We start from the raw sequence: 27,932 nt of genomic DNA on the forward strand, positions 1-27,932 counted from the left end.
AATAGCAGGGTCAGAGATTGTTTCTAGTTTGGATATTTTGAGATAAACATTGACATTCTCTGGTTAGTTCTTCACAATGCCCATTTTAGTTAAAAACCCTTTGGGTTTGAAATAAAATTCAACCACTAGCAGGACTTTTTTTGTGGCAGTCCCTGTGATGGGTCAGGGGCTACCTAGTACCTTTTAGGAATTCCATTTAATTTGAACAATGAATATGAGTAACCATCTTTCAAATTTCAGTGATAAATACATCGATTTAATAGATTTTTATGTTGGCTTTTCATTTAAAGAGGAATGGTCACTTTCCAAGATTCTTAATATTCAGTTTCCTTGTTCCATGGATTTAACAATATGTGTTTATTAGGTCTGAAAAATAAAACGACCTGTAGAAATGTGTAACTGTGTATGTAGACTGTCCTGGAACTTGGTGCCTCCATCTTTGTTTCGTATCAATGGATATTGTAAGAACATTTTTTTTTTTCCCCTCATTGAACATGGTTTGTGTTCACGTTTTAGGGAATTTTTCAGGTAATTTTACTACTTTTTCCGATGTATTCCTTTATTTGAGCCAATTTTTTTCCCGTCATTTAATTTTCCCATTTAATTTCAATTGGAGTTTTTATTTTTTTGTCTTTATTTCTCAGTTATTTTGTTTCAAAGTGTGCATTTTTTTGTCTGACAATGTTTTCCTGCTCGGCAATATTGCAAGTTTAGAAGGATAAGGAGATCACAATGTCATCCTTTATGTTTAACATTAAAAAAAATCCTTTAGATTACAGATGTGCTGTCTCTTTTTCCTGTTAACGTTACTTATTTGTCTTATGCAGAAACTGGTCAAAATCCAGGATGTAAATCTGTGGAAAGGGCAAGACCCTAGGTGCCAGATAAAATACTTCTAAATCACGTGTTTAGAAATAGGTTGTAATGCATGCATGGGTTAAAGGGACATTTTAGGCACCCAGACTACTTCAGCTCATTGAAGTGGCCTGGGCGCAGTGTCCCAGGTCCTTTAACCCTGCAATGGTATTTATAGCTGTTCTTAATAAACTGCAATAATTACTTTTGAGGGTTAACTCCATCTCAAGTGGAGCCTGAACCAGTGCAGAGGGACATCAGCGCTGTAACCAGGTAAGTGACAGAAAGGGTTTTTAACATCATTCTGCACCATGGGAGGGGTGAAAACAGCTTTGATTCCCTGGCACTATAGTTTTCCTTTAAACAAGATTAGCTGAGAATGTGTGACAGCATATATACAAGTATATAGTCACAGAACAGCCCATGAACAGATTCACACTCTGCACGTGTCACTCCAGATTCACACTCTGCACGTGTCACTCCAGATTCACACTCTGCACGTGTCACTCCAGATTCACACTCTGCACGTGTCACTCCAGATTCACACTCTGCACGTGTCACTCCAGATTCACACTCTGCACGTGTCACTCCAGATTCACACTCTGCACGTGTCACTCCAGATTTACACTCTGCACGTGTCACTGCAGATTCACACTCTGTACGGGTCACTGCAGATTCACACTCTGTACGGGTCACTGCAGATTCACACTCTGTACGGGTCACTGCAGATTCACACTCTGTACGGGTCACTGCAGATTCACACTCTGTACGGGTCACTGCAGATTTACTCTCTGTAAGGGTCACTGCAGATTCACACTGTACGGTTCACTGCAGATTCACACTGTACGGTTCACTGCAGATTCACTCTCTGTACGGGTCACTGCAGATTCACTCTCTATACGGGTCACTGCAGATTCACTCTCAATACGGGTCACTGCAGATTCACTCTCTGTACGGGTCACTGCAGATTCTATATCTGTACGGGTCACTGCAGATTCACACTGTATGGGTCACTGCAGATTCACACTGTATGGGTCACTGCAGATTCGCTCTCTGTACGAGTCACTGCAGATTCACACTCTGCACTGCTCACTGCAGATGTATGCAGTGGATTGTAATGTTATGCATCAAATTCGCAAATGCAAGAGGAGAAAACGTGGATGTTCCCACGCAGATGATGCATACTAAACACAAAAGGGTTACTCAACAGATGCAAAAGGTTAAACTTGATTGGCACGAAGCTCTTAAATCTACAATGCAGACTGCGTGATCAGAGTCTGGCCTTGAAAATTAATTCTTCTAGTTGTGAATGAGGTGTAAGTGTTGTTTCTGGTATTAAGTGGACATAATCATATACTCTTAACAGATGCTTAATGTTCAAACTGATACTTTACATGTTTCACACCTTTGATTTCAGGCCCCATTCCCCCCTCTCTGCCGTAGCTCACTGTGATTTATATACCAAACAAAACCCCACTAATGACTGGATTTCAAACGTAGGTAAGTAATTTTTTTTGCACCCAGTGTGTTCATTAGAAAAAATGATCTGGAATAAAGTTCTTCAACCAGAATTAACTGCAGGGGTAACCACTCATGCACGTCAGATCACCCGCGCTCAGAAGATCACATGGGCTTCTTCAAAAGTCAAACGATCAATTTGCCTCGTTTTGGCACTGTACTTAATGCACAAACAGTGCGATCTGCGGGGCTGTAATTGCATTGTTAGGGCCAAGGAACAAGCCTTCGCCTCTTCAGCAGACAGCTGGCAGGGAGAGAGGCATGTTGTTAGGAAAGAGAGAGGCAAGGCAAATAAAATTACTGCTAACGCTCAGAGATCGGCAGGAGCCCTACTTGCCTAATCTTACCGGTGGGAGCAAGCGGCTGTTGTAATCCAATTATAGCAGCATAAGCAATTTGTTAGACACTCCGCATAATGTAACAATTTCCCAATAAACTCTGACTTGTAATAACGTCGGCAAGAGCCCACATAAATCTGCCCGAATGGCGGGGGCTGGAGTATTCGGCTGGGGGCTTGTAATTGGCATCATCAGCACATTTTGTAGTGCAGTGTAGTGCAGTCTTTTTAGTGTGGAGTTTTTTGTTTTTTTTTACCATGTTTCCTAAGTGCGCCCTTTAACCCTTTCTGTGCCAGCAAGGCCTGCGCTCTAGTGCACGAGGATGCGGTGCAGATATTCAGTGTGACGTTTTGGGCTTTTGTTAGCTTTTTCTTTTCGTTTTTTTTGTGGTTTGTTTTTAAATATTTTCGGATCTCTGTTAAACCATAAGGTAGTTAGTCTTCATCGATGATAATTTAGATTTCATGGTTTATTTGAAATCAATCTATGAAAGGCATAGCTATATGAGTAGCTAGATTATATTGGATGGATAATCTAGTTTCGCTGTATATTCAATGTATCTTATCTAGCGTGCTAATCTTTCTGTAATAAAATACGTTTTTTTTTTCCCAATGGTTTTCTCCAGAACTTTGTTCCAGGTCTAAAATGCGTCAGGCAGACATGGTTTTTCTGAGTGTCCCGGCTTTAGAACAAATGATTTGCACTGTTTAATTCAAACGGGGCTCATTCACTAAGCAGTGAAAACATTCTGACTATTTAATACCTGATAATGTCGTTTTCACATCATCACAGTCCAACGGCTTAGACTGTTGCCAAAAGAATCTTGGATGCCAGCAAATGTGAATCCTGGATCTTTAGGTCCTTGAGCCAAATTCTAAAGCTGTGCCCAGACCCCTGCAAATCTGCTTTTATTGTTCTCATGATCACTATTTGTGTGGCGCCAACATTGCGTGCAGTGCTGTTCATTTTTTTCTGTAATTTTTTTCTTTTGTAATGGTTCTCTGGCAAGCTCCTTTAAAGTCCATTGTCCAGTTTATATTTCGGGGGGCTTCTGTATTTCTTTATATTTTGTTTTTGTGTGTGTGTGTGTTTCAAATCTCTGCCCGCCCCCTCTGAGGCTCAGTAAACCTGCAATTAATTTTATGAGAAACCAAGTGACTGTCTTTTTGACTTTCAGCGAGTTATATTATCAGATTTTAACTCGGTTTTTTTTTTTCTCTCTTTTAATGTCGCTCACCAAGATGATCCTAACGTCACTGCGATTATGATTGTAATACGTTTTATTTTTATGTGTGATCAGAAAAAGTGATCTCTCTCTTACCACGAGCACATTAACGTGCGGTCATGCCCCTATTAAAAGCAGTCTTTGTCTTTCTTGTAACTAATGACTGTTTTCCATTGTTCTGACAGTGAGCCGCGCGTGTTATTTTCTCCTGATATTGTAATAATAATGAGAGCAAATTAGAACAATCAGTTTACACAGATAGCTCTTGATTGGAGACTCGGAGCAATATGGCAGTAGGCAATCTATCTTACTGCTTCTGTCACATTAACTTCAGCAGTCTGAAAGGATCAGGAGGGGCACTAAGATCCTGCCCAATCACAAGCCTGAAATTAATGAGGGTAGTATTGTTCTGTGATCAACCTTTTAATTAGCAAGACAGGAGATGAAGGGTATATTATTGAAAGCCCAGCTGCCAACTGCCATTGATGCTTTGAGAGAGAAACAGGGAGAAGAATAAAAATCTGTTGTGATGAAGTGACGTGCTTTGTCTACTTGCAGTGCCTAAATCTGTTTCTGATTTAGCAAGCAGTACATATGTCTGCTGAATATCACGCGATAGCTCATACTAATGAGCAGGACTCTCTGCCACCCCCCGACTCTCGGCAAAAACCTTCATCCCCGCGACATTTGGGCAGCAGACACTGTGCTCAATATTTTTCCTGGTAGTAATGAAACTAATGATCGACTTACTAAGGGTTCCTCCAAAAACAAGCAGCTTTTTGCCCAGCTGGTCGTCTTTGTGCAAAAAACGCTCCCTTCCCTTTAAAAACGCTGGCAGAGTGTTTTAGTACATTAGCATTTTAATAGATGAATAAAAATTGGCTTATTAAAAAGGTTGATTCAGACATAACATTGGGAAAGTGCGGCAAATTTGCTCATTTTTTTTATTTTTATTTTTTAAAACAACTTTCTTCCTCTCCCCGCGCCCCCCTCCTTTAATGACCGTAAAAGCACGTGATGTAACTTATATTCAGTCTGTTGTATCACTGCAATTTAATTGTGACTTTTTAACCCAGCGTGCTATTTTTGAGTTGCGAGAAACATTGGGAACATCTCTGATGTATGCGTATCCCATTTTACAGGTCACACCTCTCCATACACTGTATTCACAGACACTACTCTTACACGTTACCCACACACTAACCAAATTAGCACCATGGGTAAACATATAAACAGATCATTTAACCCATTGAACCCGTTAAGAGATCCGCTGTTATAAAGGGACAGATCTATCTATCCATTTACGCACTGAGCTCTCCCAGTGCCATAGAACGGCATGTGTATATACCTGTTTTTTCCTGAAGCGGTCTACACAGCCATTGGATAAATATGAATTGTGTAATATTTATTTCATTATAGTTTGACAAATGACATGATTTCTATTTCACATTCATACATTAGCCAGTGTTAACAGGGTCATTTAATTAATTTGCGTATGTTTTGTCAACGAGTAGATATGTATAGGCCCAGTCTTCTACCTGAAAGATTCTTGAAGTCATAGGGTTTGTGCCCCATGTAAAATGTGTGCTGTATGGGCAGTTAATTAGTGCAGCCTATGACAGTTTTAACAATAACTCACTACGTAATCCTATTAACACATCCTGTAATGATATTAGAGCTTAGATGTCCTGCATGCACTAGATCAAAGGGAATCTATTAATCTCTCCGTACGTAAACATATAAATGATGTCACTGATTTCTGATATCATGTTTTTTACAGAGAGATTATACATTCCTGCCACCCGTTATTCTTTTTGGGTTGGTATACATTGTATGAATTTGTTGTTTCTGGATATAGGATTATTACTTTAAGGTGATTTATATTTGTAGCCCCATCCGTCTTGGTTGGTGTAACTCTTTTAAATAAATACATGACATTTACATTTTCCCTACAGTTGCCAAGTAGCAGACAGATTGTAGTAAGCACCTGTAAGATGCATTGATACTATGCCATGCCAACGTGGTGCCAACGTCCATATTTTCCCAATATGGGATTATTGATATCTGTAACGTTGATGAAGTCACCCTGAATGTCCAATAAGCCAGTGACATTTTTTGCTGTCAGGTTGTGTGTGTGTTTTTCATACGATTGCCATGTTGTAGCTTATTGCACGCAGCGTGTGAAATGGGGCTCTTATTGCTATAATTGGAGAAATCAATTTCTTGCAAGCCACACATCTACAAACAGCTCATTTTCTTCCAGTACATCTGGTTTCAAGGACATCACATTTAAGGAAACACATTTAACGATTACTAAACAAAATGTTACTTGTTAATGACGTGAGTCAGCAAGTTTTGTGGAAGACCTGTTTAGTAATGTCTTCTTCTGCGGCACTAAAATTTAACAAACAAGAGCACTGGTTAATTAAAATCACTTCTGCGTTCTCAGATCTATTATCTGGCAAGTGAGAGGACTTGGAAGTTGTGCAAACTATTTTTTTTTTTTATCTAGACATGCCATGCAAACCTGGCCTGTAAGCTGTTCTTTGTCCCCACTTCCCAGCCTCTGGCTGACTGAGGGTTAGAGGCATCGCCAGTATTGAGTACCCATATGGTAAGCCAGGGGTGGTGTACATCAAGTCTTATAACACTCAAAGCTGTTGTACATCAAGTCTTATAACTGGCAGAGAATTATGGGGATTGTAGTCCAACAGCTGGGAGCATAATTTGGCATTCCCTGGTTTGACTGTTATCCAATTTTGGATATCCCCCAGTCTGACTGTATTTAAGGTTTAAGGTTAGGTTATAGCACCGTACACTGATAACGTTGCACAATTTATCGAGAATATTATAGAGAAATCAAGCTTATACAGTGCTTTGGGAGGATAAGCAATATATCACTTTAATTTCAAACCATTTATAAAATAACAAATAATGTTTCTGTTGGGTAAATATAAACAGTGTATGGACAAGGTACAGACAATCATTGCTATAGCAACACAACAGTAGCATTTGAATAAAATATTGTATAGTAACCGTAATATGGGAACACAGGGTGATAGATTAAGTTAAATGGCGTGAGGAAGGTGAAAAGATCTACCAGGGGAACAATTCATGGCGCCAGTGGGAAATGGAGAAACGTAGGAGTGTGTGAGGCTGAGAGTTGACAAATAAAACCAACATGGAGTTAAAATATATATATATATTCTTATCTTTACTTTACTTATAACTATCTCTCCTAAAGAGAGTTGTATTCTTATCACTAACAAACTATACTTTACATGAAGCCGACTGCCATGTCTTGAAATTATTGGTGTGTCTGAGTGTATAACAGAGCTCCACAGCAATAATACTCCCAGTAATGTGTCTGAGTGTATAACAGAGCTCCACAGCAATAATACTCCCAGTAATGTGTCTGAGTGTATAACAGAGCTCCACAGCAATAATACTCCCAGTAATGTGTCTGAGTGTATAACAGAGCTCCACAGCAATAATACTCCCAGTAATGTGTCTGAGTGTATAACAGAGCTCCACAGCAATAATACTCCCAGTAATGTGTCTGAGTGTATAACAGAGCTCCACAGCAATAATACTCCCAGTAATGTGTCTGAGTGTATAACAGAGCTCCACAGCAATAATACTCCCAGTAATGTGTCAGAGTGCATAACAGAGCTCCACAGCAATAATACTCCCAGTAATGTGTCAGTGCATAACAGAGCTCCACAGCAATAATACTCCCAGTAATGTGTCTGAGTGTATAACAGAGCTCCACAGTAATAATACTCCCAGTAATGTGTCTGAATGTGAATAACAGAGCTCCACAGTAATAATACTCCCAGTAATGTGTCTGAATGTGAATAACAGAGCTCCACAGTAATAATACTCCCAGTAATGTGTCAGAGTGTATAACAGAGCTCCACAGCAATAATACTCCACGTAATAGAGCAGCAGGAGATGCTAGCAGAATGCTTGGTTGTATAGGGAGAGGTATTAGCAGTAGAAAGAGGGAAGTGCTCATGCCATTGTACAGAACACTGGTGAGACCTCACTTGGAGTATTGTAAGCAGTTCTGGAGACCGTATCTTCTGAAGGATATTGATACTTTAGAGAGAGTTCAGAGAAGGGCTACTAAACTGGTTCATGGATTGCAGGATAAAACCTACCAGGAAAGGTTAAAGGATCTTAACATCTATAGCTTGGAGGAAAGATGAGACGGGGGGATTTGATAGAAACATTTAAATACATAAAGGGAATAAACACAGTAAAGAAGGACAAAGGTTTAAAAATAATATCAGGAAGTATTGCTTTACTGAGAGGGTAGTGGATGCATGGAATAGCCTTCCAGCTGAAGTGGTAGAGGTTAACACAGTGAGGGAGTTTAAGCATGCGTGGTATAGGCATAAGGCTATCCTAACTATAAGATAAGGCCAGGGACTAATGAAAGTATTTAGAAAATTGGGCAGACTAGATGGGCCGAATGGTTCTTATCTATGTCATACCCCCACTTATATTCAGAATATGGAAACACCACCACTTACACTCAGAAGAGCCCTGCCCTTAGTCACACCCTCCCACCCCCCAAAATGAAAGTGTCCCTCTCTGTCCCTTTGAAATGTTGGGAGGTATGATGTTTAAAGACTTGGGGTTTTATTTGTTATTCAAGAAGCTATATAATAAATCACATCCCATTGGTTTATTGTTTACAGATTTAAATTGAGTATAACAGGCCAGTTACAGAGCTAAGGAAATTGCTGTCACTTGGTATATTCCATATAACCATATCTTGGTTCAGCCTCACAGTTTCTCTGACATTTGTCGCTAGCATTGTATGCAGCTTTGTATCTTGGTTTCAGTTGTTCAGGGAATGCGATCTCCAGCAGAGGTTACACTGTAGCTGCTGAAGAGCAGTGTCAGGGGTACGGCTGCCACTCAAAGCTGCTTCATAACCTTGTTTCCCAGAATGCTTTGCTCACCGCATGCATAATGCTGGCGTATCGCCCCTAATGGATTCCAGTGACTGACAGCTCTGTTTCTTTTGGGGCTCTGCCTTGTGCTTTCAATATTTTCATGTCACAGATGTGAAGATCAAGTATATTATTCAAACATCTCTGAAAAAAAGAGAACTTACCAGTGAATGGTAACGTTTTATGTAAAAAATAAACCTTTATTCAGTACAGCAAAACACTGTTAATGTTACTCTGTGTTAAACTGTTTTATTTATTTTTATGTATGTTTTCATTGTACAGTGGCATGTACCAGTGTGCGTTATATTTTGCAGTATGGGTCTTTAATAGGGAGCAACATGGCCACCACAGTAGGTTTTGCTGGTTATGCCTTCGGTGCCCTGGTGCTCTCCCGGTTTTACGTCAAACTGTTTAAAAGCAGTTTTGCAAAACTAAAACCTCTACATAATTAGTCTCAATTTCTTTCAAGTGAACTACGGTGGTTGGCTAAGCGTGATGGGGCCGGTATCCTTCCATACGATCTGACGTAAAACCAAGGACATCATCCAGAGACTCTAGGCGTAATCACTGCACCAAGCTATTAAACTAGAGTGCTTTGTTGCTTAGACTGTTCTTTTAAATATTCAGAATGTTTTATTAAATCATGAATGAATCTCCTTGAACCTGTCCCATTGTGCTCCCTTGCTTTGTAGTATATGTTATATAACCTTGCACCCAACGAATAGGGAGGATCAGGATTGTGTGATTTCCTGGTTGAAGCTCCGAAGGAGCAGCAGTACGCCTCTGTTTATAACGCCACTGTTGGGGATCAGTTAGTTTAAGGGGGAAGATTAGGGTTAGCTGTTATAATGATTCTAATTATAGGCCGCTTTTTAATGCACTATGGAAGGTTGCATAGATCAGTCTACAAAGATCATTGTGCAGTGGTTATAGTGCAAGCCTGTTGGGTACCTCGAATAGCACTCATAGATCCCTGATGGGGCCCCTGTGTATCTGCCTACATTGTAGCTAGAAAAATCACTGTTGTGCATCACCTGCATATCTCAAGTTGGAATCTGAGAAGTCCTCATTGGAGACAGAAACTCGAGAAATGATATTCCCACAGCTATCCCAGAGTTCCCAGCTCGACATGCAAATCAACACAGACAGTCATCGCGTTTAGGACATCATACTGCATTTCATTTTTTTTAATTTTTTTTTTTTCAAAGCATGTATTACGATCCCAGTTCAGTGACCAGAAACCAATCATCAACTGCACTTTGGACTTTGTGGGCCTCATCAGCATGGCGCTGGTTCTGGTCTGTAACTTGAACACTATGTGAGTATATAGCTGGGTGCCAGTCCAGGAGACCAAAGTACATAAATATTGAGATGGATGCGTCATGACATCAACAGATGGATTGCGAAGGCACCTAGGGCAAATTTTACTGAGAGCATTAGAACACAAATGGCCATTTTTAATTGAATATTTGATTTCTGCCGCAGATAGGGCCTCTCGGTGCCAAAACGAATGACGTCACTCATTTAGAAGGTTAAATGTCTCACTAACTGAAACATATGGTTTAATCAAACCATTATCCATTCCTCACCCAATTGTTTTCTGCTTTTGTCAAATGTAACGTGTGTCCAACAATAGTTGTTCTAACCATTATGATGTTAAATATCCAAAACTCTACCAACTGCCAAAGTTTTGGGAACTCGACTGCCTAGAGTCTTTAAAACACAAGCGATGCACAGTATTAAACTCTCTGTTGTTTTTGCTGCCTACAAAGAAACAACCAACACCGTGCTGATTTCTGGCAGTTTTTTAAAATTTATTTCTTTTTTTTACTGTCAGACTTTCTTCTATTATATTTATCTTACAATTTGCCGTGGGGTGAAGTTATTAAGTTTTAGCAGCAGTCATCGATCAAGTTCACAAGTTAACACGATAAAGGCTCTGCGCCGCTCTGATCCAGGGAAGGATGAGCCTCACACGGTAATTAACTAAATGAGAAAGTTAAATCTTACTTGAGAGCTCGGAGAGATGAAAGAGAGGTGTTTGTCAGTTTCTCTGTGGAAATTAGAAGCCGTTTTCTGCTATTCCCCGTACTGCTGCTCTGTCATATTTTACATAACCACTGGGAAAACGTCTCGTAATTAGTGCTGTCATGGAGGATATTTTTTTCTGCTGAAGGATGTTAGAATAATTCATTAGGTTATCAAGAAAGGCTTATGTCCTGAAATGATTAGCACACTGAAATTTAAACCATTAACAATAACAAGCTTAAAGCCCACTGCAGTGCAGAGCTACCGAGCTTCTCTCTCCAATAATTTCTTATAATTAAACATTGATTGTTCCCCTTTTACAGTACACTGAAGGAATGTTATATTCTTTTTAAACACCCCGTATTTTGGATTTTTCTTTATTTTTTTTTTATTTGCTAGTAGAGACTAATCCATTTAGGTGGAAGTGTGTTCTCAGAAGCACCTTTAGGAATTGGATGTACTAAATCTCAGGGATAGGCAACCTTCCGCACTCCAGATGTTGTGGACTACATCTCCCATAATGCTCTTACACCCATATTGCTGGCCAAGCATCATGGGAGGTGTAGTCCAAAACATCTGGAGTGCCAAAGGTTGCCCATGCCTGTACTAAAGTATAGTTTGATGATCAACACACATTCTTGAATCAGAAATGTTGATATGGATCGATTTGATACTTCATGGAAGTTTAAATCCTGCAAATGTCTTATACCACACCAATATAGGCAGTGGTCAGTCCTCTACCCCATAATAGAGGTTACTGGAACAACTGATCTATTTACTTAACTCAGAGACCGTTCCTGTGATGATACCCTAGCTCAGCGGTGCCCAAAAGGTAGATGCCTGGAACTACAACTCCCATGATGCTTTGCATGCCTTTAGAATGACAAAGTATCATGGAAACTGTAGTTTTAAAACATCTGGGAGCTTCCTTTCGGGCACTCCTGTGCTAGCTGGTGTTCGTCATGTGGCAGATAATCTCTCACTGGGGAGCTTTATTGTGCATTGCAGGTAGGCAGCCGCTAAGGGAAGTTGTAGCAAGACAACAGCTGAAGCATATACCGTCTTCATGGTTTGGAAATGAACATGCTGGGGGATTCAGCACTGTCAAATGAACTAATTTCGGGGTGAATGAAATTATAGAACCTCGTTTGCAGAGCTGCTATTTTTGTGTTAGTAGCATGTAATATAAGCATTGTTACTCCTCCAGAAAGTGGGCGGCTTTTGCTCATTTGCGTCTGTGGTTCATTCATTTGTTTTAATGAATGACAACGTGTAAGAAGCTGTATTGGACGTGTTATTCTGTATATTCTGAAGGTTTCCTGCCAGCACGTGACGCACAGTCCATAAGAAGAAAGTCCAATTCTTCAACAATTGATACAATAAAGCCATGATGACATATGTGTAAATAGACAAGGATTAGAGCCTTGGAATTGGTTGCAAGACAAAGGACTTTGCTGTATCAATATAATTCCAATACTTAATTTCTGTAAAGAAAAGCAAGATACATTCACCTTGAAGTGTTCATTTAAATAAATATTAGTTTACAGTTACAATAATTGATGTTTCTTTGAATAAAGGAACTCTCCACTGACAAAATACACAAAATAGAAAATCACTATATAGGAGATATATCGGCAATGAAACATGTGTGCATGTAATTATGCATATTTTCATTGAGGGTATATATAAAAGGCTGCAGGTTTCTTGTTTCCTGCATTTACCAACCCTTCTAACCTCGCCCAATCTTTCTGTGGCTGTCCAATCACAGACTTCCCAATGCAGCTCAATGAGTGTCTTTGTAAGGCAGGTGCTCTGAGCAATTGCTGCCTCTTGAGTTCAGTGCAAATAAGCTAACCGAACCAGGAAGTAACAGGACCGGTTTTCTGATTGACAGCCAGGGGGGTGTAACAAGTGTAATTTATAAAGGTTCCAATTTCTATTAAAATCTACAGCTCTTTGCAATGAAGAAAGAGGGTATGCTTCACACATGAAACATTTCAGCAAGCTAGAGTGCTTTAGGTGTGTGGAGTGTCCCTTTAACCCCTTAAGGACCAAACTTCTGGAATAAAAGGGAATCATGACGTGTCAGACATGTCATGTGTCCTTAAGGGGTTAAGCAAGTTATATGTTCGGCTGTTATAAAAGAATTTTGTTGAATTACAATCTGTCCTGATAAAATTGTTAAAGTCCTTACTTTTGCAGATGAACCTCCTCTATGTTTAAACCACATATAGACTTGAATACCACTGCAGTTTCTCCCTAAAGCAAGCTAAATCGAATCTGACATACCGTAGTTATGAAGCAATTTGTTATATAATATCTAATACAGCTGTTGCAATATGTGACGTTTTAGAAGATGTGGAACCCACTGGATGCTGTAATATATTCTGTCTTTATTTCCATTATTCATCCACTTGCTTTACAACCAGCGTTTGGTTTTCACACTGTAAACTTGTAGAAGCGGGACCATTTTCTCATTGCTCCGATCTATGCGTTCAGGCCTCACGGTTACATGTTTGATAGCCAGCAGGGTCGATCTCATCCTTCCAAGGTTCAGTAATATGGGAATCATAGCACTAAAAATATGTTAATGATTTGCTGATTTGTGTCCTATAAGAACGCTGAATTCCTTTATGGTGACTGGTTAAATAATTACTACAATATGATCGCTCTAAAAGAAGAGTTATTCTATCTTTGATTGGTGTGTAAGTGGCTCGGGAGGAAAGGTTTTTGAGTAACGTTTTAGATATAAAGGTGCATGGCAATGGAGCCTTCATGCTTTTACAGATATGTCTGCTAGTGGTTTCACGTGACCTCACTTGCCATAAAGAGATAGTGTAGTCACTATGACTATTTCATCTTTTTGAAGTCCACGGTTCTGTCTCTCTTATTTAACACTAAATAAAAGTCCCTGGCTTCCTACAGCCCCGGCCCCCACTAGAGGTGTCACTAATACAGAGATTACACACGTCCTTCCTGCCGTATGAATTTATACCAGCAATGGTCACTGTGATAGGATCAAAGCAGTCAGCTGACACTCCTAGCCAATCACAGCTGCCCATTCCTGCTCAAGATAATGCTTCCTCATTAGCCGAAGCAGCCCAGAGGGGATGGGCTTTGGGGGACTCATGTATAACATTAAAACATTAATATTCAGGTTTTAATACTGAATAGAAGTACAGCGCCAGAGGACTCCAGATACCATAACCACTTTAATGAGGTGACGCTGTTACAGTACTTGCAGTGTCGCTTTGAAAAAACCCAGGTTGAAAAGACACAAGTCTTGAGGGATGACCGTCCTGCTGAGTCATAGATTGTCAGAAGATAGCAAAAAAACTGATTATTATATTATTTTAATACTATAGCATTATTATTATTTACATTTTTGGGAGACTGATTTATTCATTGAAAACTGTGGTTTGAGGTTTAAGTGGAAAGCGGCCTCAGTGTTGCAGGTGATTATAGAAACCGAGACTGTGACTGCAGATAAGAACCATTCGGCCCATCTAGTCTGCCCAATTTTCTAAATACTTTCATTAGTCCCTGGCCTTATCTTAAAGCTAGGGTAGCCTTATGCCTATTCCATGCATGCTTAAACTCCTTTACTGTGTTAACCTCTACCACTTCAGCTGGAAGGCTATTCCATGCATCTACTACCCTCTCAGTAAAGTAATACTTTTCTGATATTATTTTTAAACCTTTGCCCCTCTAATTTAAGACTATGTTCTCTTGTTGTGGTAGTTTTTCTTCTTTTAGAAAATAGATTAATAGAACTGATGACGGGGGATGAATTCTACATCTCATTAACCCCTGTTGATACAGGAGTTTAGGAGATAATACAATGAGAGGCTCCTGATTGATGTAACCTTGTCCTGGTCTGGGATGTGATTTTTGCAGCATACACCTGGCTATTGATTAGCAGCAAGAGGAGGAACTGTACCTTTTTCATCCGTTCTGGACTACCCAGGTAATGCTTGAATCCTGTGTTGATATAGACCTATAACATAAAGCTGTTAGTTGCCTCTCAGATCCGAGTTAAACTGTTAATGACTAGCAGTCTATTCTTATTGTTTAACATTTTGTCGATGTTGTATGCCACTGTGTTAAACGTGATCTAGAAGAAAGGCAGCCTGTTCTAGCCACACACATTAGACACGGCTGCGATGTAGTTATCACCCGCTGCTTGTGGTTATATCTGATGGCAATACATTATCCAAATAAATAAACGACTTGAGCCCTAGGGCCAATAACCTTTTTGGAGAATCATTTTACCTAGGGAGCTGCTGTATAAATATTTAACATACATCGCATTTTTTATTACACATGTCTGCTTGCTGTATTTAATTTGCTTCCAAGTACGAGATAAGGAAATGTATTACCATATAGTATTGTTTATCCCAGGGCTTCCCAAACTTTATGGGCCGAGACCCACTTTTGAAAATTGTAATTTTTGGAGACCCACTTGCTTTTAATGCATATTTTAAAAATGAACACCATGGCAATCCGCTTTAGAGGCATACAATTGGCACACCATGGCAATCCGCTTTAGAGGCACACAATTGGCACACCATGGCAATCCGCTATAGAGGCATACAATTGGCACACCATGGCAATCCGCTTTAGAGGCATACAATTGGCACACCATGGCAATCCGCTTTAGAGGCATACAATTGGCACACCATGGCAATCCGCTTTAGAGGCATACAATTGGCACACCATGGCAATCCGCTTTAGAGGCATACAATTGGCACACCATGGCAATCAGTTTTAGATACATAAAATTGGCACACCATGGCAATCCGCTTTAGAGGCATACAATTGGCACACCATGGCAATCCGCTTTAGAGGCACACAATTGGCACACCATGGCAATCCGCTATAGAGGCATACAATTGGCACACCATGGCAATCCGCTTTAGAGGCATACAATTGGCACACCATGGCAATCCTCTTTAGAGGCATACAATTGGCACACCATGGCAATCCGCTTTAGAGGCATACAATTGGCACACCATGGCAATCCGCTTTAGAGGCATACAATTGGCACACCATGGCAATCCTCTTTAGAGGCATACAATTGGCACACCATGGCAATCTGCTTTAGAGGCATACAATTGGCACACCATGGCAATCCGCTTTAGAGGCATACAATTGGCACACCATGGCAATCCTCTTTAGAGGCATACAATTGGCACACCATGGCAATCCGCTTTAGAGGCATACAATTGGCACACCATGGCAATCTGCTTTAGAGGCATACAATTGGCACACCATGGCAATCCGCTTTAGAGGCATACAATTGGCACACCATGGCAATCCTCTTTAGAGGCATACAATTGGCACACCATGGCAATCCGCTTTAGAGGCATACAATTGGCACACCATGGCAATCTGCTTTAGAGGCATACAATTGGCACACCATGGCAATCCGCTTTAGAGGCATACAATTGGCACACCATGGCAATCCTCTTTAGAGGCATACAATTGGCACACCATGGCAATCCTCTTTAGAGGCATACAATTGGCACACCATGGCAATCCGCTTTAGAGGCATACAATTGGCACACCATGGCAATCCGCTTTAGAGGCATACAATTGGCACACCATGGCAATCCTCTTTAGAGGCATACAATTGGCACACCATGGCAATCAGTTTTAGATGCATAAAATTGGTACATCATGGCAATCAGTTTTAGAGGCATACAATTGGCACACCATGGCAATCCGCTTTAGAGGCATACAATTGGCACACCATGGCAATCCGCTTTAGAGGCATACAATTGGCACACCATGGCAATCCTCTTTAGAGGCATACAATTGGCACACCATGGCAATCCGCTTTAGAGGCATACAATTGGCACACCATGGCAATCCTCTTTAGAGGCATACAATTGGCACACAATGGCAATCCTCTTTAGAGGCATACAATTGGCACACCATGGCAATCCTCTTTAGAGGCATACAATTGGCACATCATGGCAATCAGTTTTAGAGGCATACAATTGGCACACCATGGCAATCCTCTTTAGAGGCATACAATTGGCACACCATGGCAATCCGCTTTAGAGGCATACAATTGGCACACCATGGCAATCCGCTTTAGAGGCATACAATTTGCACACTATGGCAATCCGCTATAGAGGCCTACAATTGGCACACCATGGCAATCCGCTTTAGAGGCATACAATTGGCACACCATGGCAATCCGCTTTAGAGGCATACAATTGGCACACCATGGCAATCCGCTATAGAGGCATACAATTGGCACACCATGGCAATCCGCTTTAGAGGCATACAATTGGCACACCATGGCAATCCGCTATAGAGGCATACAATTGGCACACCATGGCAATCCGCTTTAGAGGCATACAATTGGCACACCATGGCAATCCGCTTTAGAGGCATACAATTGGCACACCATGGCAATCCTCTTTAGAGGCATACAATTGGCACACCATGGCAATCCGCTTTAGAGGCATACAATTGGCACACCATGGCAATCCTCTTTAGATGCATACAATTGGCACACCATGGCAATCCGCTTTAGAGGCATACAATTGGCACACCATGGCAATCCTCTTTAGAGGCATACAATTGGCACACCATGGCAATCCGCTTTAGAGGCATACAATTGGCACACCATGGCAATCCGCTTTAGAGGCATACAATTGGCACACCATGGCAATCCTCTTTAGAGGCATACAATTGGCACACCATGGCAATCCGCTTTAGAGGCATACAATTGGCACACCATGGCAATCCTCTTTAGAGGCATACAATTGGCACACCATGGCAATCCTCTTTAGAGGCATACAATTGGCACACCATGGCAATCCTCTTTAGAGGCATACAATTGGCACATCATGGCAATCAGTTTTAGAGGCATACAATTGGCACACCATGGCAATCCTCTTTAGAGGCATACAATTGGCACACCATGGCAATCCTCTTTAGAGGCATACAATTGGCACACCATGGCAATCCGCTTTAGAGGCATACAATTGGCACACCATGGCAATCCGCTTTAGAGGCATACAATTGGCACACCATGGCAATCCGCTATAGAGGCATACAATTGGCACACCATGGCAATCCGCTATAGAGGCATACAATTGGCACACCATGGCAATCCGCTTTAGAGGCATACAATTGGCACACCATGGCAATCCGCTTTAGAGGCATACAATTGGCACACCATGGCAATCCGCTTTAGAGGCATACAATTGGCACACCATGGCAATCCGCTATAGAGGCATACAATTGGCACACCATGGCAATCCGCTTTAGAGGCATACAATTGGCACACCATGGCAATCCGCTTTAGAGGCATACAATTGGCACACCATGGCAATCCTCTTTAGAGGCATACAATTGGCACACCATGGCAATCCGCTTTAGAGGCATACAATTGGCACACCATGGCAATCCGCTTTAGAGGCATACAATTGGCACACCATGGCAATCCGCTTTAGAGGCATACAATTGGCACACCATGGCAATCCTCTTTAGAGGCATACAATTGGCACACCATGGCAATCCGCTTTAGAGGCATACAATTGGCACACCATGGCAATCCGCTTTAGAGGCATACAATTGGCACACCATGGCAATCCTCTTTAGAGGCATACAATTGGCACACCATGGCAATCCGCTATAGAGGCATACAATTGGCACACCATGGCAATCCGCTTTAGAGGCATACAATTGACACACCATGGCAATCCGCTTTAGAGGCATACAATTGGCACACCATAGCAATCCGCTTTAGAGGCATACAATTGGCACACCATGGCAATCCTCTTTAGAGGCATACAATTGACACACCATGGCAATCCGCTTTAGAGGCATACAATTGGCACACCATGGCAATCCGCTTTAGAGGCATACAATTGGCACACCATGGCAATCCGCTTTAGAGGCATACAATTGGCACACCATGGCAATCCGCTTTAGAGGCATACAATTGGCACACCATGGCAATCCGCTTTAGAGGCATACAATTGACACACCATGGCAATCCGCTTTAGAGGCATACAATTGGCACACCATGGCAATCCGCTTTAGAGGCATACAATTGGCACACCATGGCAATCCGCTTTAGAGGCATACAATTGGCACACCATGGCAATCCGCTTTAGAGGCATACAATTGGCACACCATGGCAATCCTCTTTAGAGGCATACAATTGACACACCATGGCAATCCGCTTTAGAGGCATACAATTGGCACACCATGGCAATCCGCTTTAGAGGCATACAATTGACACACCATGGCAATCCTCTTTAGAGGCATACAATTGGCACACCATGGCAATCCGCTTTAGAGGCATACAATTGGCACACCATGGCAATCCTCTTTAGAGGCATACAATTGGCACACCATGGCAATCCGCTTTAGAGGCATACAATTGGCACACCATGGCAATCCGCTTTAGAGGCATACAATTGGCACACCATGGCAATCCGCTATAGAGGCATACAATTGGCACACCATGGCAATCCGCTATAGAGGCATACAATTGGCACACCATGGCAATCCGCTTTAGAGGCATACAATTGGCACACCATGGCAATCCGCTTTAGAGGCATACAATTGGCACACCATGGCAATCCGCTTTAGAGGCATACAATTGGCACACCATGGCAATCCGCTTTAGAGGCATACAATTGGCACACCATGGCAATCCGCTATAGAGGCATACAATTGACACACCATGGCAATCCGCTTTAGAGGCATACAATTGGCACACCATGGCAATCCGCTATAGAGGCATACAATTGGCACACCATGGCAATCCGCTTTAGAGGCATACAATTGGCACACCATGGCAATCCGCTTTAGAGGCATACAATTGGCACACCATGGCAATCCGCTTTAGAGGCATACAATTGGCACACCATGGCAATCCGCTTTAGAGGCATACAATTGGCACACCATGGCAATCCTCTTTAGAGGCATACAATTGGCACACCATGGCAATCCGCTTTAGAGGCATACAATTGGCACACCATGGCAATCCGCTTTAGAGGCATACAATTGGCACACCATGGCAATCCTCTTTAGAGGCATACAATTGGCACACCATGGCAATCCGCTATAGAGGCATACAATTGGCACACCATGGCAATCCGCTTTAGAGGCATACAATTGACACACCATGGCAATCCGCTTTAGAGGCATACAATTGGCACACCATAGCAATCCGCTTTAGAGGCATACAATTGGCACACCATGGCAATCAGTTTTAGAGGCATACAATTGGCACACCATGGCAATCCTCTTTAGAGGCATACAACTGGCACACCATGGCAATCCGCTTTAGAGGCACACAATTGGCACACCATGGCAATCCGCTTTAGAGGCATACAATTGGCACACCATGGCAATCCGCTATAGAGGCATACAATTGGCACACCATGGCAATCCGCTTTAGAGGCATACAATTGGCACACCATGGCAATCCGCTTTAGAGGCATACAATTGGCACACCATGGCAATCCGCTTTAGAGGCATACAATTGGCACACCATGGCAATCCGCTTTAGAGGCATACAATTGGCACACCATGGCAATCCGCTATAGAGGCATACAATTGGCACACCATGGCAATCCGCTTTAGAGGCATACAATTGGCACACCATGGCAATCCGCTTTAGAGGCATACAATTGGCACACCATGGCAATCCTCTTTAGAGGCATACAATTGGCACACCATGGCAATCCGCTTTAGAGGCATACAATTGGCACACCATGGCAATCCGCTTTAGAGGCATACAATTGGCACACCATGGCAATCCTCTTTAGAGGCATACAATTGGCACACCATGGCAATCCGCTTTAGAGGCATACAATTGGCACACCATGGCAATCCGCTTTAGAGGCATACAATTGGCACACCATAGCAATCCGCTTTAGAGGCATACAATTGGCACACCATGGCAATCCTCTTTAGAGGCATACAATTGACACACCATGGCAATCCGCTTTAGAGGCATACAATTGACACACCATGGCAATCCGCTTTAGAGGCATACAATTGGCACACCATGGCAATCCGCTATAGAGGCATACAATTGGCACACCATGGCAATCCGCTTTAGAGGCATACAATTGGCACACCATGGCAATCCGCTTTAGAGGCATACAATTGGCACACCATGGCAATCCTCTTTAGAGGCATACAATTGGCACACCATGGCAATCCGCTTTAGAGGCATACAATTGGCACACCATGGCAATCCTCTTTAGAGGCATACAATTGGCACACCATGGCAATCCGCTTTAGAGGCATACAATTGGCACACCATGGCAATCCGCTTTAGAGGCATACAATTGGCACACCATGGCAATCCTCTTTAGAGGCATACAATTGGCACACCATGGCAATCCGCTTTAGAGGCATACAATTGGCACACCATGGCAATCCGCTTTAGAGGCATACAATTGGCACACCATGGCAATCCTCTTTAGAGGCATACAATTGGCACACCATGGCAATCCGCTTTAGAGGCATACAATTGGCACACCATGGCAATCCTCTTTAGAGGCATACAATTGGCACACCATAGCAATCCGCTTTAGAGGCATACAATTGGCACACCATGGCAATCCTCTTTAGAGGCATACAATTGGCACACCATGGCAATCCGCTTTAGAGGCATACAATTGACACACCATGGCAATCCGCTTTAGAGGCATACAATTGGCACACCATGGCAATCCGCTATAGAGGCATACAATTGGCACACCATGGCAATCCGCTTTAGAGGCATACAATTGGCACACCATGGCAATCCGCTTTAGAGGCATACAATTGGCACACCATGGCAATCCTCTTTAGAGGCATACAATTGACACACCATGGCAATCCGCTTTAGAGGCATACAATTGGCACACCATGGCAATCCGCTTTAGAGGCATACAATTGGCACACCATGGCAATCCGCTTTAGAGGCATACAATTGGCACACCATGGCAATCCGCTTTAGAGGCATACAATTGGCACACCATAGCAATCCGCTTTAGAGGCATACAATTGGCACACCATGGCAATCCTCTTTAGAGGCATACAATTGACACACCATGGCAATCCGCTTTAGAGGCATACAATTGGCACACCATGGCAATCCGCTTTAGAGGCATACAATTGTCATACCATGGCAATCCGCTTTAGAGGCATACAATTGACACACCATGGCAATCCTCTTTAGAGGCATACAATTGGCACACCATGGCAATCCGCTTTAGAGGCATACAATTGGCACACCATGGCACTCCTCTTTAGAGGCATACAATTGGCACACCATGGCAATCCGCTTTAGAGGCATACAATTGGCACACCATGGCAATCAGCTTTACAGGCATACAATTGGCACACCATGGCCGTTTTAGAGGCATACAATTGGCACACCATGGCAATCCGCTTTAGAGGCATACAATTGGCACACCATGGCAATCAGCTTTACAGGCATACAATTGGCACACCATGGCCGTTTTAGAGGCACAATTCTGGGAAATCATGGCAGTTTTAGAGGAATTATTTTGGTATATCATGGCAGTTTTAGAGGCAGAAACTTGGCACATATGGGAATCAGTTTCAGAGGCATACAACTGCTTACTCACAGACTCAGAATCAGAAGTGCTGTTTCCCACTCTTTCATCCAGGCACCTCACGTTGATTATCCCAGTGGTGGAACTAATGTAGAGAGGGCCCTGGTGCAAGTATGTTTTCTGGGCTCCCCTCTAGTGCAAGTGTGGCCAAAAGGTAGATCTCTCTAGATCTGTCGGAGAATTTCAACAATGCTATACCAGCTGGGGGATCTACCATTTGCCCATCGTTGCAGTGTTTGAGCGTTTGAATGTAAGCATGTTTTTGTATAAAGTATATGTGTGCATGTATGGGAGTATTTGTATGTACTGTTCCCATTATAATGTAGTGGTGTACTTGTGTGTAATGTTTGCGTCTGAATACTTGCAGGGATGTTTGTATGTAGTGTTGGACTTTAAATGCAGGTGTGCTTTGTGTATGTAGTGTTGGTGTTTGAATGAAGGGGTGTATATGATTTTAGTCTTTTAATACAGGGGTGTGTTTGTATGTAATGTTTGCGTTTGATTGCAGTGTGTGTGTAGTGGATGCAGTGTGTGCAGTGGATGCAGTGTGTGTATATTGTGTATATGAAATATGCATATACACAATAATAGTGTAATACTGTATACCAATTAGAAGGTGCGCATAGTAGTGCCAAGGGTTCCTCTCCAGATCTGTGGGGCTCCAAATCCACTTCCTTTCTCCCAATGATACTGGAACTGGACTCTGGATAGGTGGAAAAATATATTGCTTTATTCTATAAAAACATACAATAAAATAATACCAGGTCCTACGCGTTTCGTCCTATGTGGACTTCCTCAGGGACCACCTGGTATGTGGAGCTACACAAATGTGCTAGTAGCCACAATAAAAACAAATAATCAAAGTAAAAAGCATTACACTAATGCTTTTTCACACCAAATGTTATAAATCCCATCCCTCCTCTACCTCCTACTCCTCCCTAATTATCTACAGTAATCCATGTTTAGGCTATTCAAGGCTTCATTCTTTCTCCAGATTCATACCTGCACCCTGATCTCCCTCCGCAGACATTTCCAGAATCTTGCTAAAGCAAACCTACCCTGCTCCCATCGTTCTTTATTGCATGTTCCTTCTGCTGCCTCTAATCCTAATTGTTTAACTGGATCAGGGCCTTCTTTACCTTTAGTACTGGTTTGTGTATTGTACTGTCGATTTCCCCATTTGTACAGCATTATGGAATATGTTGGCGCTTTATAAATGCCAACAATCATTGTAATCATTAGTCGGCTGGCTGGGAGTTGTAACTGCCGGAGTACCTCTGACTGGCTAGAACCTATTACTCATAATGCGATTAGTGTCTACACATCGTCTGCATACTGTAAACTTTAATTTGCTGCACCAGCTACTGTAGCTGTAATTGAAAGTTAGATCGTAAAATCTATTCTCTAACACTACTGTCATTAACATCCTCGATTGGTATCATCACTAAAACTCTCTGAAGCATTTCCCACAGCCATCGAACTCTGTGACCTGCTTTAACGGTTAAATTGTGCCTACCCCTCTAACAGATTATCCTTTTCACTGCCTGTCATACAATCCTAGTGTTGGCAAATAGAATTTTATCAGAATAAACTAGAAGTTCATTAAATGATTGTTTGCACGGCATGACAGCTTTGATATTAAAGGCACAGTAGCGCTCGAAACTTTGATCTCTATTAAAGTATTCTTGCTGGTAAAATACTTTTATACAGATGTTTTGCAACCTTGTATCAAAATATATGGAATTCTCTACTTGTTCAGGGGGGAAAGGGTGGTATTGTTCTCTTTTTAACTGCCATGCTTAATTGTATGTGTTTAAAAATCTGTCTTTAATTTCTCGGTGTCGTCATTACAGTTTCTCAGTGAGCTAATCTTGAGACTTTTTCTTTGTAATAAGTTCTTTGCTTGGAGTCCATGTCGCACTCCCCAATTCTGGTAACCAGGTGATATTTCTACTAGACATGTAGGGACGTCCGACTTCCTGCTCATTATACAAGTCTCCAGTATCTCCGGATGAGTGTATAATATGAATTTGGGAGTCTCCACAGCTATAGTAAACATTTTGATATAACATTTAACAGGTATGATCATATTGACTAAATTTCCAAACTTTTAAAAACCACCCTTCAGCCTCACCGGTCTCCAAGATTCGGAGGGACAATTTTAACTTCCACCCTGTTATTTTTTTTTATTATTCCCTCTGACAACTAAGGCGCTAAAATGTGGCGCAAACCAATACAAACATTTCGGCCAATGTAAGAACTCCGATTGTGCGTTGACAATACGGTCTAACTCTAGCGAGGCTGTTTGACAACTCTGGCCAACAGATCTGCCGCTGTGCATTTCCATAGCTTATAATGGTGGAAAGGGTGAAAGTCTGACATTTTGAACTGCGTACCTTTTTTACAATTGTTCCTCTATAAATAAAGAGCTTTACAAATGACGAGAGCAGTGATCAAGCCATGATCAAACCTAGAGAAAGGTCAAACGCTTTTAATGAAGTTGTTGCTGGACAGATTAGTGTGTTCTTGTCTCCCATCAGTATCTGCTTCCATAATTGTGATCCAACTCAGAGTATTCATAAGCTTGATCTACATTATTACAGCCTTCAACTTGGAAGGACAAGAATTCCATTTGGATACATTAAAGTGTCACTCTGACTTGCCATTTAACAGTGTCTTATGTTTTATGCTCGACTCCAGCTTGGCTGGTAATGTCTTCTGTGTTCCTTGCGAGAATGTGTGGCTGTTTGGAGAATGACAGCAGCAAATGGATACTCTCAGTCAGCCAATTTATATGTCGAAAATCTTTCTTCCCCTGTTGTGAAGCAGATGTATTTGCTGAATTTATGTGTGTTTTAGCTACACTTCATGATTTATTTTATATATATATTTATATATATATATATATATTAATGTGTGTGGGTATATGTGCATAGGTATGTATTTATATATATTTTCATTTACATTCTTCTTTTGCAGACAAAACTTGCCAACATCACTTCCAGCATGATCGTGCCCAAACAGAGGAAATTGTCCGCTAACTACGAGAAGGAGAAGGAGCTTTGCGTTAAGTACTTTGAAAAGTGGTCAGAATGCGACCAAGTGGACTTTGTAGAGCATCTGATCTCTCGAATGTGCCACTACCAGCATGGTCACATAAACACTTACCTTAAGCCCATGTTGCAAAGGGATTTCATCACTGCACTTCCAGGTAGGGCACTGTGAACGTACCGGGGGGTGGGGAGTGGGGGGGGGTGTTAGCAGTGGGTACTATGGTAGGGCACACATGTAACTGTATAAACAAACTGGAGTAGAATAGCCATTTTTCAACCATATATTGACAACGTATAAAATAATAGAGAATTTATGCAATGTTTTAAAAACCACCGGTAGCTAGCCTGACAATTAGACAGTCTTTAATTTTTATCTCAGTTTGACTGAAGTCTCATACTTTCTTGAATGTGAGACATTTGGCAGGTACACTCTACCACGTTTTAACATTATAAAATGTGGTGAAATTTTATGTTTACTTTTTATTTTGCAAACCGGTAAAGAAGCCCATACAGCATTTAACACATGGTCTCTCTAGCTACAGAAAGATAACTTTAAAAAGAAGAATGATCTAATCAAACTTTCAGTATAATCAGATTTTAGTACAAAAAAAATGAACATGCCAAAGTAGCTTTATCACACTGTTATTAATTAATACTGTCTTTAACGATCTATTTAAACTGCCTTTCTTAGTACACGACAGACAAAAAAAATCTTATCTACATTTTATTTTCATGTGATTTATTTTTTTAATACTTTTTTTCTTCCTGAGCGCAACTGTGTCAAACTAATTTGTATGAGTAAGTTAGTGATTTTAACATTCTAAATTGATTTAAGCAAGGCCTGCATGCTATGTGTTAAACCTTAATCAGAATCAGATGATGCAGCATCATGTATACGTAAATACGAGCATGTGACCAATCTCTGCTGTGTTGGAATAGCGAAACGCTTGCTATAAGGACACAGAAAGGATGGGCGCTAGTATCTGAAATTCCTTTTCACAATGTACTGATCATGCAGCAAAAATGTGCCTTGCAAGATGCAAACTGCTGTTATATAATCTGATACTTTAAGCACCACAACTACTACAGCCTGCGTGCCCTGGCACCGTCCCACAGCAAGATGTCAAACCAATTTAGCACAGTTTGACAACTTACCTGGGCCTCAATGGTTGCATCCGCTGAATCTGATCTAATTTGGAGCAAAGCTGGACGACAATCATTAGTGATGGGAATATGACATCTAGTTACTTATGTGAGAAGATCTGTGAAACATATCACAGGTTCTTCCATAGATCTTCCATGGGCAAAAGTACAAATGTAACAGTATTTTGGCAGCGATGCATGGCAGGAGGCCAGGAAAACAAGATGGCGGCACTGAGGAGGGCAATTGAAGATTTTACTAATAATCCAACTTCATCCTTGAAAACAATAAGGAAAACAAATTCCTCCCATAGACCATGACAACAGGTTAAGCTGAAAGAAAAGAGACTAGTTTCAGTGATACGGAACTGAGCTTATGTTATCAGATGTTAATATAACTAGAAATATTCTAAGAATGCGAGAATGAAAATTCCACTCAAGATATTTAATCTAATACACCTAATATATACTTATATAGTACTACAAACCCCAAGTGTCCTGAGACCCTATAACTTACCTTATACCAGGGTTGGGAAGAACAACAAAATAAAAGTGGGGGGGGAATATTTACCTCCTCTCATTATTAAAATTAAGATTATTAGTACACTATGCTAGTATAATCTTCAATTTTACCACATGACAGGGGGCTTCATATTTTGCAATTTTAACGCTTAGTTAAAGAGAGAACGTGGCGTTAGATGACGGATGGAAATAAAAGGTCAATCCCAGCCAACGTAAGGATCCCACGGATGTTGATATTTGGGAGTTGGACGTCGCCAGAGTTTGATGCCTCGTAATAGTCGACAGATAAGGGGGTCTTAGACAACCGCCCTCCCTTGAACAGGTACCTGGGCGGCTGATATAGCGGACCTGAGGACGTTGATGGTGTGCTATGACTTGCCTTCCTCGAAGAGTGAAGAGAGGAAATTCATGATCGCAGAAGTAGGTACTGTAAAGGGATCAAGGTCCCGTCCCACACACTAATGGGTCCAAGATCGCCAGGCAGATAGGTAACTTTTCCTTGTTCCTGGTGCCCAGGAGTCCCACAGTAGTTCTCTAGATGCTGACGATAAGTTGTTGGTACTCCATGCACCCGTGAAAGAGTCCAGGCCACTGAGGAAAGGCGTCTGTCCAGGAGCATAGAATGTGATCCAAGAGAAGCATCGGGTTGTCCGGAAGGAGAATTGGATCCTCGCAGGACA

General features: G+C 41.6%; 1 protein-coding gene across 2 annotated transcripts in view; it reads left to right on the forward strand.

The window, feature by feature from the left end:
- The window catches only part of BTRC (beta-transducin repeat containing E3 ubiquitin protein ligase), a 154,381-nt gene that overhangs the window by 99,827 nt on the left and 26,622 nt on the right, over positions 1–27,932 (forward strand). For both annotated transcript variants that reach the window (XM_063434072.1, XM_063434073.1), the window contains exon 4: positions 25,517–25,748. In XM_063434072.1, coding sequence (XP_063290142.1) covers positions 25,517–25,748 — 232 coding nt within the window. The remainder of the gene's footprint in view (positions 1–25,516; positions 25,749–27,932) is intronic.

This window comes from Pelobates fuscus, chromosome 10 (genome assembly GCF_036172605.1).
Source record: "Pelobates fuscus isolate aPelFus1 chromosome 10, aPelFus1.pri, whole genome shotgun sequence".
NCBI classification, from domain to species: domain Eukaryota; kingdom Metazoa; phylum Chordata; class Amphibia; order Anura; family Pelobatidae; genus Pelobates; species Pelobates fuscus.